The 15,995-nt window shown below is 36.9% G+C and overlaps 1 protein-coding gene across 5 annotated transcripts in view; it reads right to left on the reverse strand.

Moving 5' to 3' along the window:
- PLEKHH2 (pleckstrin homology, MyTH4 and FERM domain containing H2) overlaps positions 1-15,995 on the reverse strand; it is a 121,696-nt gene that overhangs the window by 41,406 nt on the left and 64,295 nt on the right. For all 5 annotated transcript variants that reach the window (XR_009506593.1, XR_009506594.1, XM_059943463.1 and 2 more), the window contains 2 exons: positions 14,548-14,706; positions 6,702-6,782 (listed from right to left, as the gene is read on the reverse strand). Coding sequence is in view for 3 of the 5 variants with exons in the window: in XM_059943463.1 (XP_059799446.1) it covers positions 6,702-6,782; positions 14,548-14,706 (240 nt within the window). In the remaining 2 variants the exon portion in view is untranslated. The remainder of the gene's footprint in view (positions 1-6,701; positions 6,783-14,547; positions 14,707-15,995) is intronic.

Here is a 15,995-nt window from a genome sequence, read left to right on the forward strand (position 1 = left end):
CACATAGTAATCAAAGTGGCAAAAATTAAAGACAAAGAAAAATTATTGAAAGCAGCAAGGGAAAAACGACAAATAACATACAAGGGAACTCCCATAAGGTTAACAGCTGATTTCTCAGCAGAAACTCTGCAAGCCAGAAGGGAATGGCATGATATACTTAAAGTGATGAAAGGGAAGAACCTACAACAAGATTACTCTACCCGGCAAGGATCTCATTTAGATTTGATGGAGAAATCAAAAGCTTTACAGACAAGCAAAAGCTACGAGAATTCAGCACCACCAAACCAGCTCTACAACAAATGCTAAAGGAACTTCTCTAAGTGGGAAACACAAGAGAAGAAAAGGACCTACAAAAACAAACCCAAAACAATTAAGAAAATGGTCATAGGAACATACATATCAATAATTACCTTAAACGTGAATGGATTAAATGCCCCAACCAAAAGACATAGACTGGCTGAATGGATACAAAAACAAGACCCATATATATGCTGTCTACAAGAGACCCACTTTAGACCTAGGGACACATACAGACTGAAAGTGAGGGGATGGAAAAAGATATTCCATGCAAATGGAAATCAAAAGAAAGCTGGAGTAGCTATACTCATATCAGATAAAATAGACTTTAAAATAAAGAATGTTACAAGAGACAAGGAAGGACACTACATAATGATCAAGGGATCAATCCAAGAAGAAGATATAACAATTATAAATATATATGCACCCAACATAGGAGCACCTCAATACATAAGGCAACTGCTAACAGCTATAAAAGAGGAAATCGACAGTAACACAATAATAGTGGGGGACTTTAACACCTCACTTACACCAATGGACAGATCATCCAAAATGAAAATAAATAAGGAAACAGAAGCTTTAAATGACACAATAGACCAGATAGATTTAATTGATATATATAGGACATTCCATCCAAAAACAGCAGATTACACGTTCTTCTCAAGTGCGCACGGAACATTCTCCAAGATAGATCACATCTTGGGTCACAAATAAAGCCTCAGTAAATTTAAGAAAATTGAAATCATATCAAGCATCTTTTCTGACCACAACGCTATGAGATTAGAAATGAATTACAGGGAAAAAAACGTAAAAAGGACAAACACATGGAGGCTAAACAATACGTTACTAAATAACCAAGAGATCACTGAAGAAATCAAAGAGGAAATCAAAAAATACCTAGAGACAAATGACAATGAAAACACGACGACCCAAAACCTATGGGATGCAGCAAAAGCGGTTCTAAGAGGGAAGTTTATAGCTATACAAGCCTACCTAAAGAAACAAGAAAAATCTCAAGTAAACAATCTAACCTTACACCTAAAGAAACTAGAGAAAGAAGAACAAACAAAACCCAAACTTCGCAGAAGGAAAGAAATCATAAAGATCAGAGCAGAAATAAATGAAATAGAAACAAAGAAAACAATAGCAAAGATCAATAAAACTAAAAGTTGGTTCTTTGAGAAGATAAACAAAATTGATAAGCCATTAGCCAGACTCATCAAGAAAAAGAGGGAGAGGACTCAAATCAATAAAATCAGAAATGAAAAAGGAGAAGTTACAACAGACACCGCAGAAATACAAAGCATCCTAAGAGACTACTACAAGCAACTTTATGCCAATAAAATGGACAACCTGGAAGAAATGGACAAATTCTTAGAAAGGTATAACCTTCCAAGACTGAACCAGGAAGAAACAGAAAATATGAACAGACCAATCACAAGTAATGAAATTGAAACTGTGATTAAAAATCTTCCAACAAACAAAAGTCCAGGACCAGATGGCTTCACAGGTGAATTCTATCAAACATTTAGAGAAGAGCTAACACCCATCCTTCTCAAACTCTTCCAAAAAATTGCAGAGGAAGGAACACTCCCAAACTCATTCTATGAGGCCACCATCACCCTGATACCAAAACCAGACAAAGACACTACAAAAAAAGAAAATTACAGACCAATATCACTGATGAATATAGATGCAAAAATACTCAACAAAATACTAGCAAACAGAATCCAACAACACATTAAAAGGATCATACACCACGATCAAGTGGGATTTATCCCAGGGATGCAAGGATTCTTCAATATACGCAAATCAATCAATGTGATACACCATATTAACAAATTGAAGAATAAAAACCATATGATCATCTCAATAGATGCAGAAAAAGCTTTTGACAAAATTCAACACCCATTTCTGATAAAAACTCTCCAGAAAGTGGGCAAAGAGGGAACCTACCTCAACATAATAAAGGCCATATATGACAAACCCACAGCAAACATCATTCTCAATGGTGAAAAACTGAAAGCATTTCCTCTAAGATCAGGAACGAGACAAGGATGTCCACTCTCACCACTATTATTCAACATAGTTTTGGAAGTCCTAGCCACGGCAATCAGAGAAGAAAAAGAAATAAAAGGAATACAAATTGGAAAAGAAGAAGTAAAACTGTCACTGTTTGCGGATGACATGATACTATACATAGAGAATCCTAAAACTGCCACCAGAAAACTGCTAGAGCTAATTAATGAATATGGTAAAGTTGCAGGATACAAAATTAATGCACAGAAATCTCTTGCATTCCTATACACTAATGATGAAAAATCTGAAAGAGAAATTATGGAAACACTCCCATTTACCACTGCAACAAAAAGAATAAAATACCTAGGAATAAACCTACCTAGGGAGACAAAAGACCTGTATGCAGAAAACTATAAGACACTGATGAAAGAAATTAAAGATGATACCAACAGATGGAGAGATATACCATGTTCTTGGATTGGAAGAATCAACATTGTGAAAATGAGTATACTACCCAAAGCAATCTACAGATTCAATGCAATCCCTATCAAATTACCAATGGCATTTTTTACGGAGCTAGAACAAATCATCTTAAAATTTGTATGGAGACACAAAAGACCCCGAATAGCCAAAGCAGTCTTGAGGGAAAAAAACGGAGCTGGAGGAATCAGACTCCCTGACTTCAGACTATACTACAAAGCTACAGTAATCAAGACAATATGGTACTGGCACAAAAACAGAAACATAGATCAATGGAACAAGATAGAAAGCCCAGAGATTAACCCACGCACCTATGGTCAACTAATCTATGACAAAGGAGGCAAAGATATACAATGGAGAAAAGACAGTCTCTTCAATAAGTGGTGCTGGGAAAACTGGACAGCTACATGTAAAAGAATGAAATTAGAATACTCCCTAACACCATACACAAAAATAAACTCAAAATGGATTAGAGACCTAAATATAAGACTGGACACTATAAAACTCTTAGAGGAAAACATAGGAAGAACACTCTTTGACATAAATCACAGCAAGATCTTTTTTGATCCACCTCCTAGAGTAATGGAAATAAAAACAAAAATAAACAAGTGGGACCTAATGTAACTTCAAAGCTTTTGCACAGCAAAGGAAACCATAAACAAGACGAAAAGACAACCCTCAGAATGGGAGAAAATATTTGCAAATGAATCAACGGACAAAGGATTAATCTCCAAAATATATAAACAGCTCATTCAGCTCAATATCAAAGAAACAAACACCCCAATCCAAAAATGGGCAGAAGACCTAAATAGACATTTCTCCAAAGAAGACATACAGACGGCCACGAAGCACATGAAAAGATGCTCAACATCACTAATTATTAGAGAAATGCAAATCAAAACTACAATGAGGTATCACCTCACTCCTGTTAGAATGGGCATCATCAGAAAATCTACAAACAACAAATGCTGGAGAGGGTGTGGAGAAAAGGGAACCCTCTTGCTCTGTTGGTGGGAATGTAAATTGATACAGCCACTATGGAGAACAATATGGAGGTTCCTTAAAAAACTAAAAATAGAATTACCATATGACCCAGCAATCCCACTACTGGGCATATACCCAGAGAAAACCGTAATTCAAAAAGACACATGCACCCGGATGTTCATTGCAGCACTATTTACAATAGCCAGGTCATGGAAGCAACCTAAATGCCCATCAACAGACGAATGGATAAAGAAGATGTGGTACATATATACAATGGAATATTACTCAGCCATAAAAAGGAACGAAATTGAGTCATTTGTTGAGACGTGGATGGATCTAGAGACTGTCATACAGAGTGAAGTAAGTCAGAAAGAGAAAAACAAATATCGTATATTAATGCATGTATGCGGAACCTAGAAAAATGGTACAGATGAGCCAGTTTGCAGGGCAGAAGTTGAGACACAGATGTAGAGAATGGACATATGGACACCAAGGGGGTAAAACTGCGGTGGGGTGGGGATGGTGGTGTGCTGAATTGGGCGATTGGGATTGACATGTATACACTGATGTGTATAAAACTGATGCCTAATAAGAACCTGCAGTATAAAAAAACAAACAAAACAACTAATACTAAACTTTCATTGGGTTATTTGTATGGAAATATGTTAATATAAATGTTTCAGACATTACATGAAATTTCTAAAAATCTTATATTTGTATTTGTATGGAAATATGTATGGAAATATGTTAACATAAATGTTTCAGACATTACATGAAATTTCTAAAAATCTTATATTTGTATTTGTATGGAAATATGTATGGAAATATGTTAATATAAATGTTTCAGACATTACATGAAATTTCTAAAAATCTTATATTTGTATTTGTATGGAAATATGTATGGAAATATGTTAATAAAAAAAATAAAATAAATAAATAAATAAAAAGCAAGCTTTAAAAAATAGGATAAAGAAAACTAATTCTACTATGATCATACATGACAATACTACCCTAATTGTGTGCTTTAGACATACCCAATCATATGACAATCAAGGTTCCACCCACCCCAATATTTAAAGGTGATTATTCCTTTTACCAGAGGATTTTCCATGGTTCTATAAACAGTGAATAGACCAGGTGCTTTTAAATATTTTGACTGAATTTTTAAAAAGACACTGATTGAGATAAAGACAAATTGCTTCTGAAACATCTATAGCACAAAATGAAGTAAGCCTATACCGATTCACAAGCATTCTCAATACTTTTCCCGTAATTATAATGGATTTCTGTTCAGCTATCTACATTCCTCTGACTTGTTCCTTCTGTGATCAATGTTATCCATTTTTAATAAAAAACAAAATTATTATTATTAGTAGTAGTAGGAACATTTAAATTCTACTCTCAGCAAATTTTAAATTATTTTTCTATTTATAAAACACGAATATAGAAACTTAGTAAAAATAGAAAGTTATTAAAAAAAAGGAAGAAAAAAATCATCCATAATTCTACTACCACTCAACATTTTGGTATAGTTCTTTCTGACTTTTCTGCTATGTGTATCCTTACATAGATGTGCTGGACTGAGAATTATAAACTCAGAATCCCAAACTTCCTCTTCTACAGTCTCCCTGTAACTGCAGAAAAGAAGCTGGGAACTAAATTTGTCAGAATCCCCTTCCCTGCATGGCTCCAAATTAGCGCTTGCCTGAGAGAATTTTCATGCGATGTGGAAGGTAAGGGTGAAAGAAGAGTCATTATTCTCCTGAGACAGCTGCAGTCAGATGCTTGGGCTGATGTGTCACAGAGGCTTCTCAGTAAACTGCTGAGTACCAGCTGCCTCTGTGCTTTGTGTTCAGACATTGGTGCTGACTTCTCAGATCTTCAGTGGCAGCTGCTTCCCCGACCTCTACTCCCCCAACTTTTCTAAAGTTATGTATGTCCCTAATTCTGCATTAAAATTGTTAAAACTGGAATACACAGAGTAGCTTCTGTTTTCCTGACTGATAATTGAGTTAGGGTTATACTGAATATGCAATTTTGTACTGTGCTTATTCTTGTATTATTTTTATGAGCATATTCCCACATTACTTCAGAGATATCACTCTCAATGGCTGCACTGTGTTAAGTACCAACCCGTGAGCGATACTGAGAATAATGGCATGCATTTTAAATATGGCTAGTCAGAACTGAGAGTGCAGACTATGAAAATAGAGCAGAGAAATACTAACTGACCTACATGGTCAGTGGACCAAGAAGTTTAGTCTCATTAACACAGTAATCAGTCATAGGCTGCTGTTCTGTGGAGCTGGCATCATTGTTTTATGCAAATACTCTTGGTCCATGTTAGTTCAATTTTTATAGTTTCAGTAATCCAAAGATGACATGGGGTATGCACAATGATAATTAGGTATACATTTCACGTTTGGAAGATACCCATCTTTTTTACTCTGAAAATGCAATAACTCAAGTTTTGGCGGGGAGGAGATTAGTTAAAAATGAACGAATGGGATATAGATATGCAGATGGATGGATAGATAAGTGGTATCTAGGGATTCGAGGGCCTGGGACAGGACTGGATTCTTTTCCCTTCCCAGCTCTTTTTTCCTAGCTTGCTGTTCCCTTCAATCAACCTTATCTAGTCTGTCAGACCTGGAAAATATGAGAAATTGATGTTGAAAGTGGGATAGAGGAAGACTTTTCTAGGTCTTAGAAGAAGAATTAATTAAAAGTTACTAAGGCTTATAATTAAGAATCAAAACCCCTGTAGGTCTATGATTACCTTAGTAATAAATTTTATGCAAAATTTCAACCTTATCAAAAATCCTAAAGTTTGAGCTAGCAACAGAACAGTGAAAGGGAAAACTTGAAGCCATAACAAACAAAAAATTCCTCTAATTAGCATATTAAAAATACATACATACCTTATCTTCTTGACTACGAAAATAATATAATGTTTTTCCTATAAGTGTACACCAGACTCTCTTGGAGTAGCCATGTTTTACCTGAAATCATATTTCAAAGAATTACAAATGTAGCTCAGAACTCTGACACTTTAAAGTATAGTTTATACACTTTATTTGAAGCTGTTCAGCTATCCAGTTTGCTTGAGATGTAAGTGATATTCCAACTAGACTATCCAAATGCTATTTAAAATTTACCCATTATAGTAGTAGCATGGTATGTTTTGCTTTGGTGCTCACCACTCAACATTTAACGAATGTTTACTATATGTCAAGTACTATGCCTAGGACTAAGGATTCAAAGATGCCAGTTTCACAAGTAAGTGTATTTCATAGCTTTTATATTACATAGATTTCCAATAACCCTGTGGGGCTCTCTGGGTTAACACTCTAATGTTAGAAACGAGACTGAAACCTAAGAATTCTAGTGATTTCCAAAATGTAAGAGATTCATTCATTCAAAACATTTGATGCCTTCTCCTGAAGTCATAATACACTAAACACATTTGATACCTTCTCCAGAAGGATACACACAAAATTGTAAAATAATAATATTAAAAGCTATTATTACATATTGAGTGCTTCCTATATGTCAGGAACTATGTCAAGTGATTGGGATGGAATCTGAATCTGATTCCTGACTCTGAATAGTCAGAGGCTGGTCTAGATACTGGGGAGACGGATATGAATGAGACACAGTCTCCTTCTTCAAGGAGCTCACTGCCTCGTGAGGAAGACAGACAACTAACCCAGCAGCATGCTACATATCTTCATCAAGAACACAAAGAGTTTACACGCCTAGTTTTTGGGGGTTATTTTTTTGGTGGAAGACATTTTACCAAAATTTGTACTGAATACCACAGGTTTTTCATTGTTTGGTAGCTTTATGAAGATCCTCACTGTGAGTTCCTCTCTGCCCCAGTTCTGCCCAGGTACAGGCACTGAAGATCTTTGCCAGACAGTCCCAGCTACACCCTCAAGCCTAGAAAAACACCAAGAACCCCATTCCCATCAGTGGGTAAGATTGATAACAGGCTCTGTTGCCCCAGACCTAGAATGCGGTGTGCCTGGTTGAGCTTGCCCTATAATCCCACTACCCTGGCAGCCCTGCCAACTTCTGCCTTGAGGCTTGACCCTCTCCTGCAATAGTTAGAGTGGGCTTCAATTTGGAGAGGCCCACCACCTGGAAACCAAGACACTGGCCGGTAAAACGAAAGCCCAACATTCCATTGTCATGCTTGCCCATGGTGATAAATACGAAGGAGAAAACTAGAGCAGGAAAGGAGAAGGAAGTGCCTGGAGAAGGAGGGACGTGTTTTACAATTTAAAATAAGGCGGTCAGGAAGGCATCACCAACACTGATTCAAGCCTTGGAGGAGGTAGATGAGCTATGCAGTCACCTGAGAGAACACTCCAGGCAAGGAAGCAGCAAGTGCCAAGGTCCTGAGACGGTGTGTGCCCATGTGTCTGAGACTAAGCGAGGAAGGGGAGAGGTCACTGGGGAAGGGGCAGTATATGGGGATGGGGAGCACACATATTTTGCAGGGCCCTTGTAATAACATAACATTTAAACGGACTGCTCTGACAGTTGTACAATGAGAAGAATATAAATTATTGCCACAACGGATTTTACAGTCAGCAAGTCACGACAGTAGAAAAGGCCTGGATTCTGAGGTCAAATGGACCAAGGCTTAAATTCCAGTTCTACCACATACTGGATGGATGATGTCCTCAGGCAACTGACTTGACCTCCCAAGTTCTGTCGTTAACATGGGATTACTGTACACCTCATTGGGCTGTTGTGATGACCAAAGGAGAAAATGTAAATAAAGGATACTAGTAGTTACTCAATAAATGCTTCCTTCCTCACTACGCATAAGGAGAAGTAAAACACATGTTTCGTTTAAAGCCACAAATGCAACCAGCCTTTGGGCTTTCAAAACTATGGTTTAAGCAAACAAATAACTCCACCATCTAACAGTTTGATGGATTTAAATGTTGCTTGAGGAAAAACAAAACAAAACAAAATGTCGCATTTGGCAAGACATGTTTCGGTTTAATTAAATTTAGAAACATATATTTACAGATAAATATCCTGGAAGTTTTAAACAGCTTGTGTTATGCAGCTTTTTTTTTCGTCTTTTAAACAAACTCCAGAAAGGAGCCTTACCAAAACTGAAGAATAATGCATCTGGCTATAGAGAGTATACTTTTGAAATGATTTATCTTCAAAGAGAACAATGTGTGCCTTTGAGGAACTACAAATTAATGAAGACTTCTGCCAACTTACAGTAAAAGCTGTGTTTTAAAACATAGTCTTTTTATGTACATCTGATTACGTTAAGATTTCTTCCAATTCTGACTTATTCTGAAAAAATCATAATAAAACAAATTACACTAGAAGAATCCTCACAAAGATTTAAAGACAATCTCAAACCTCAAGGCTTTGGTGAACTAAATAATTGAAAGAATAAATTTTTTTACCTTGAATCCATAACAAAGTTACTTATATCAGTTCTCTCTGAAACTTTGATGACAAATAGTGTATCATATTCTGATTGGCCTTTGTCATCACACAAAACATAAGCTCCCATGGTCTTCTCCCCTCTCCTATATTTTCATGCCTGTAGCCTTCTCCACCACAAATTCTGCCACCTGTCTTGCTGACTTCAGCATCTAGGTAAAACTCTTGTGATAATAATAGCTAGCACTTTTGGCATGTTTATGATGTGCCAGGCACTGTTCTAAAGCACTTTACATGCTTAAATAATTTATTTAATCTTCCCAGCACCTGTGAGGTTGGCACTATTATTATTGCCACTTAACAGAAAAGGACACTAAGGCACAGAGCCTCTAAGTAATCTATTCAAGGTCACACAAGTGGCGACTGTCAGAGGCAGGACATGCACCCACGCAGTCTGGCCCCTGAACTCTTGCCCTAGCCTCTTTGCTGTACTGCCTCCCTACAATCTTAACTCATAGTTCCTTGCTCTCTTCATTTCTAAAAACCTTTGCTATCCTTCCATTTTTGCCATTCATCCGCTTGGCCACACCCTGGTCCTTTTTCCTTCATTGGGAACTGCTCCACTTCTGAAATTTACATTCTACTCTCTGATCCCAGCCTTCCCCCAGCTCCCACCCTCCTACTCACACCACTCCTATTCTTTGACCTCATTCAAAACGTTTAAGTCCTCCAACCCTTCCATTTTATTCCAGTTTATCAGTTCCCTCCTGGCTTCTCTTCCTTCTCCACCAACCCTGGATTTGATATTTGATCACAAAACAACTCTTGCTCTAAAACCTGTGATTATGTTGCATTCCCATGCTTCTAACAAATCCACTCAACAGAATTTCACCTCCATTTGTTTTTAAGTAATCCAGTGGAGCGTGTAGGAAGAGAAAGAAGGTTACGGGAGGTTTTAAGAAATGACATTAGCCATAGTTAATAACTGTTGAAACTGGGTAATGAATATATGAAGGTCCTTTCTATTATTCCTTCTACTTTCACATGTGTTTGAAAATGCCCATAATAAAACACTGATTTAAAAATCATCATCTTGATATGCATAAAGCAAGTAAAATGTTCATTGTGGAATTTAGGTGGTGGGAATATGAGTGTTCACTGTAAAATACTCTTCCAACTTTTCTGCGTATTTGAAAATCTACATAATAAAATGTGAGAAAAAAATGACTATCCTCACATCACTACAATGTAAAGTCTCTGCTCTTATTTCTGAGCATCTTAGAGAAAAATAACCAACATGAACTCAAATCACTGAAGTCAGGTGGGCCCTCGGTAAATCAATCTTTCTATCTGTCCTTGGGTATATCCTACTTCCCTTATTCTCAATCCTTTCCTTTACTCTCATGGAACTGTCCATTGGAGTAATCTTCATAAAAGAAAGCCGAGGACATCAGACGTGATTTCACTCATTGCCCCACAAACTTAGATTTTCATCCTTCTTCACCTTTCTGCAAGTCCAGCCCCTCCACAGTGCCCTCCCGCCATGCCTGATCACCCATTTCTTCTGGACTTTGTTCTTAACCTCCCACTTCTCTCTCCCAGCTTCCTCCCTTCAATTTGGAAACTCAAGGTATGCCTTTCCCATCTGAAAAAGTGCCTCTCCTGACACCATGTTCCCTCCCGGCTTGATTCTTTCTCATGTGCCGGAAAGTAAGGACAGTCCTCCACACTCAATACTGCACTTACTCATTACCTGGTTACCGTTCAGCATACCTCAAGGCACTTTCTGCCCTAGCACTTGACCGCATCTGACACTACAGATCACTCCCTCCCTGTCAACCACTCCACCCCTGGCCTCCAGGACTTACTCTCCAGGGTCTCTTCACACATCACCTTTACGTGCCCTCAAATTTTGGGAACCCGAGTGTCCCATCAACAGTCCCCTGCTCTTCCCACCCTACACAGTTTCCTGGGTGGTTTCTCTTACTGTTGTGTTTTCAACTATCATATCCATGCTGACAATTCCCCAAATCCTTCTCTCCAACCTAGCCCTCTCCTCTGATGGAGACTGGTGTTGCCACTGCCTCCTGGACTTCTTAACTCAGGTGTCCTCACAAGCTCTAAACATTGACAGTTCCCAAAATAACCTTTTAGTCATCCTAAACTGCTCCTGTTTTCTGAGCTCTCTATTATCCGGCACGGTCTTTCACCCAGCCATCCTTATCTCTCCCACTTCCTAGTCGCTGAATTCAGTCTAACGGAAGACTTTACCTCCTAACATTATTCAGATTCACCCTCTGGTCTCTTTCCCCATGACCAGTTCAGAATCCCATCCTCTTGAGGAAAACCACTTCCACTTACTGTTCTTAGAACCTCCAGTTTGCTTCCCACAAATTCATCTTCCTCTCAGCAGAGTAATCTGTTAACAGCATGAATATAGCCATGTCCCTGTTACAAACCCTGAAGGGTTCCACAACACCTTCAGGATGAAGAACAAAGCCCTTAACAAGACAAAAAAGCCCTCCATGATCAGGACCCTCCAACTTTTTCTCCAAAGGACTTGCTCTTCGCATAGGTGGCACTGCTTTGAGATACTGTGTCTTTTGTTCGTGCTGTCTTCTAGCCCGGGATACCTTTCCTTGTCCGTTTCCAAAATTAATTCCTACTCCTCCTTGGAGACTTGGCACAGGCAAATCTTCTCTGAGAAGTTGTTCCTGATCCCACAGTCTAAATTAGGTTTCTCTGTGACCTTATGATGCATGTCAACAATAGTATTTTATATATATCATTATAAATATGCTGACGTCCTTTTCTTTCCCAATAGATATGAGGCTCTCTGAGGGATGGGGCAGTGGCCTATTCATCTTAATACCCTGCAGCTCATTGCCTGACATGTGGTAACTGCTCAATACATTTTTTTTAAATAAATGAATTTTTATATAGTAAATGTTCTTCCAAAGCATTAAAAGTTGCAAGAGTGACTGTCCAGAATCAAATTAGTCAAGTTCTTAATATCTACCTAGATATTTCTGTACTTAATAATAACAGTGTGACAACTTGGAAAAGCCTCCTCCCCTCCAAAGTATTCAAATGCTGCTCTGCCATATCTGGGATTGTAGCCTGAACGTGAGCTCAGAACAAGTCACTCAGCATGAGTTTTTCTCTTTATAAGGCTTTGCAGGTGAAAATATGGGGGTGGACAAGCCTTCACAAATGGTAGGAAAGAAACCTAATAAGCATCCTGTCTATAAATTCTAATGGTTTAGTCATCTGATAATCACATCAACTTATACTCATTTAAAATGCAATTGTGAAATGGGAAGCAGGGAACAGCAGAAATGTAACTGGAGTGGAAATTGACAAGCCATGCCAACAATTAAAAATAAGCAAAAAAACAAAAACACTAATTGTGAAAGAAGTAACAAACCCTTAGCCATGAGATCATATTAAAGCTTAAGGGTTTGATAAACATAGCCCTTGAAACAGGAGGACACCTAGTTACTATGAATTAGAATAAGAATGTGATTTAAAGTGGCACTGTGTTCGTTGGAAAACATATATTAGCACAATACCAAGGAGTTCTCAAGCCCATCAGTAACTGAAAAAACATTTTCATGGTAATGTAATGTTTTGGAAAAAAACATAGTGCATCTCTATTGAATGTATTGGTAATTTTTTTCTCCAATTTTTTTCTCCGGTCTTTGTAAATATTACTGAAGAGCACCCACCTACATTCCCACATTAATATTAAGTATAAATTACATGGTGGCATAGCTCATCTACAGCTAAATTTTTCACCTCTTACATAAATAAAGTACATGAGTGATGAGTGATGATGTAGAGGTTACTTTTGTGGGTAATATTTTGCATGTAAATATCTTATTGTATTGTTCTAAAAGTGACCAATTGAACTCTTTAAAATTCATAAATAATATTTATCTTAGTGTAAATCAATATTTCCTCATTCTAAAAAATTTAGAAAACAGAACTAAGCAAAAATGAAGTAAAAACCACCCAGAGATATCTAATATACCTTAGTATATTTCTTAGTCAGACATTTTTCTACAAACATGTTTACCAAAAATGGCATAACAACCATTTTTATGTATTTATGGTAATACGCTATTTTATCACCTAACAATACATCATAACTTATTTCTAAAACATTAAACATTCTTTTACAACATTTAAAATGACTGCATAAAGCATTACCTGATTACATAAATATTTATTTAAAACTATGCTCTACTCTACATCTAAGTTGATCCCAGTTTTTCTTCATTATAAACCATGATGTGCAAGCAACCTTTCTGCAGTAATGGAAATGTTCTGTATCTTGAGAGAGTGACAGTAAATATCTGTCAAAACTGATCAAATTCTGCACTTAAGATCTGCATTTCAATGTATGTTAATTATATCTCATTTGTTTTAAATAGGAAAGAAAAAATCATGCTGTGATGGACATCCTCATACTTAAATCTTATGCAAATTAAGATAATTTCCTAAGCATAAATTTCTTGGACTGAGATTGCTGGATCAAAGGGTACGTATATATGTTCATAAAGCATTTAATATTCATTCATTTATTTGTTCATTCAAAAATATTTACTGAGTAAACACTTTAGCCAAGACATTGCCAAATTGCCTTCTAAAGTAATAAACTCACTAGCAAATTTCTTAATTTGTGTCAATACCGCATTTCACACTTTTAAAAGAGGTCCTCCCTTGATCAGATTTTTAAAAAATATCCATTATTTCTTGCTTTTTAAGAAAATTATTATTGATAGTAGAACGTTTTCCCATATATTTATTGATCATTTGTATTTCTTCTCTCTACTGTCTCTACTTCTCTCTCATTGTGTCCTTTGTTCCTTCCCCTCACTGGTATTTATCCTTTACTTACTGATTAGAAAAAGCTTGTTTTTCATGTTCAAATACCTTTCCAAAGCTTCTCATTGGTCTTTTAAAAATTCTGCTTAGAGAAATTCTGATAGTAAGAACATTTACTTTTTTTTTGTTTTTGGTTGTGCCACACAGCTTGTGGGATCTTAGTTCCCCGACCAGGGATTGAACCTGGGCCCTCGGCAGAGGTTCTGAAAACCAGAGTCCTAACCACTGGAACGCCAGGGAACTCCCAAGAACATTTACATTTTTTATGTAGAGTAGTCAAATTTATCATTTTTCATCTTTATGGTTTTTGTCTTTGGTATCATACTTAAAACACTCTTTCTCACCCCAAGATAACATAAATACTCAATATTTATATTCTCTGATGCCCACTTTTTATGATCGGGGGCTAATTCCATCGTTGCCTGGGATACTGCTATGTATAAGAGTTCCCACCTTGGTGAGCAATCCCTTCACCGTTGGTTTGCCCTCAGGTTGGAGGAAAAGGGGGTTGGCAGCTTGTACCCGAAGAACGTTCTGTAACACTTTGATCCACTCCTCCAATATATTGGGAGAATCTGCAGTCAGATAGTATGTGTGTTTTTCAGTGGTCAACTAGAATGGGATAAGAAAGAGATAGGAAAGGAAACTCTGAAGATTTTAGGATATTAGCATTTCCTTGTCCATTCTTCAAACATCACTACCTAACATGGAAATAAACATGCTGAACCTTGAATCCTAGGTTCTAAATAAATGATTCCATAAATCACGTAGCATATTTTAACCACTTTGTGAGAATGACAATTAATTTTTTTTGAAATAATTTTTTTCACTTCTGTTTACTTTATAACTCTTCATAGTATTAAGCTTTGGGGTCATGATTTTTTATCTTGTTTATTCATTACATTTTCCTTTTCTCCCTTAAATGTGCTACAGGTTCCTGGTTATTGAAATGAGGAGCAGAATGATTGCAGACTGTAATAAAATAACACACTTTAAGCAAATAAAGAGAAGTTATTTGTTATGGAAATGAAGAAATCAATTATAAATAAAATAAGAAAACCTATACAGCAGAAGCAGAATTCTTAGAACATGTAATCAGATATTATGAACTCACAATTTCTCAAGTTCAAATTAGCCACATTTCAAAAATTCCAAATATTTCCAAAGCCTACAAATGATTCTTATCTGCCATGCTCCAAGACAAAGTTTTTCCTGATTCTCCTTTCTACATTTTTGGGCAGTCCTCAGGTATTATCCACTGGAAACACTGATAATGCACCTTTCTAATAAAATATTGTATTCTACTCTCCAAAGGAGCAAGATAAGAAAATAATGATTATTGAAGGCATTTCAGAAATAAAGCATCTGAATTTTAAATCACACATACCAAACTGTCTCAATAGCTTGTTTTTCTTGTTTGCTTGTTTTAATTTAACAAAGGTTTCTAGCAAGACTGGCATTATGTGTGGGTGAAATGGTCAGCAGCGACCTCTGCCATGTGACCCAGTGGGAGCCAGGACAGGCCCTCTGCTCACCAATATCCTTTCCACTTAGGTGTTACAGCATCTGAAGTTCATAGAACTGCCATTTTCCGGTTCTCTATTAAATTGCAAACATTTCTGAATTTAATAGTACATTAAATTATGAATATCTTGTTGGGAATTCATTTATCAAATAACCCTCCCCTAAAATAGCTTGACAGTTTGAGAACAGAAAATGGCTGGGAGGGTTAGTGTGGGGAAAGAACCATGTAAAGGATCAAGGGCAAAGAAAGTGTAGAGTTACTCACATATACTCAGGTTATATTATAGTTTTCACTAAGAAGTCCTGGGGTTTCATACATTTTTGGGGCATCAAACTGACCCCAAAATGGAATAAACAAACAATTGAACACCCAATTT

The sequence above is a fragment of the Balaenoptera ricei genome, chromosome 13 (assembly GCF_028023285.1).
Source record: "Balaenoptera ricei isolate mBalRic1 chromosome 13, mBalRic1.hap2, whole genome shotgun sequence".
In the NCBI taxonomy this organism is placed as follows: Eukaryota; Metazoa; Chordata; class Mammalia; order Artiodactyla; family Balaenopteridae; genus Balaenoptera; species Balaenoptera ricei.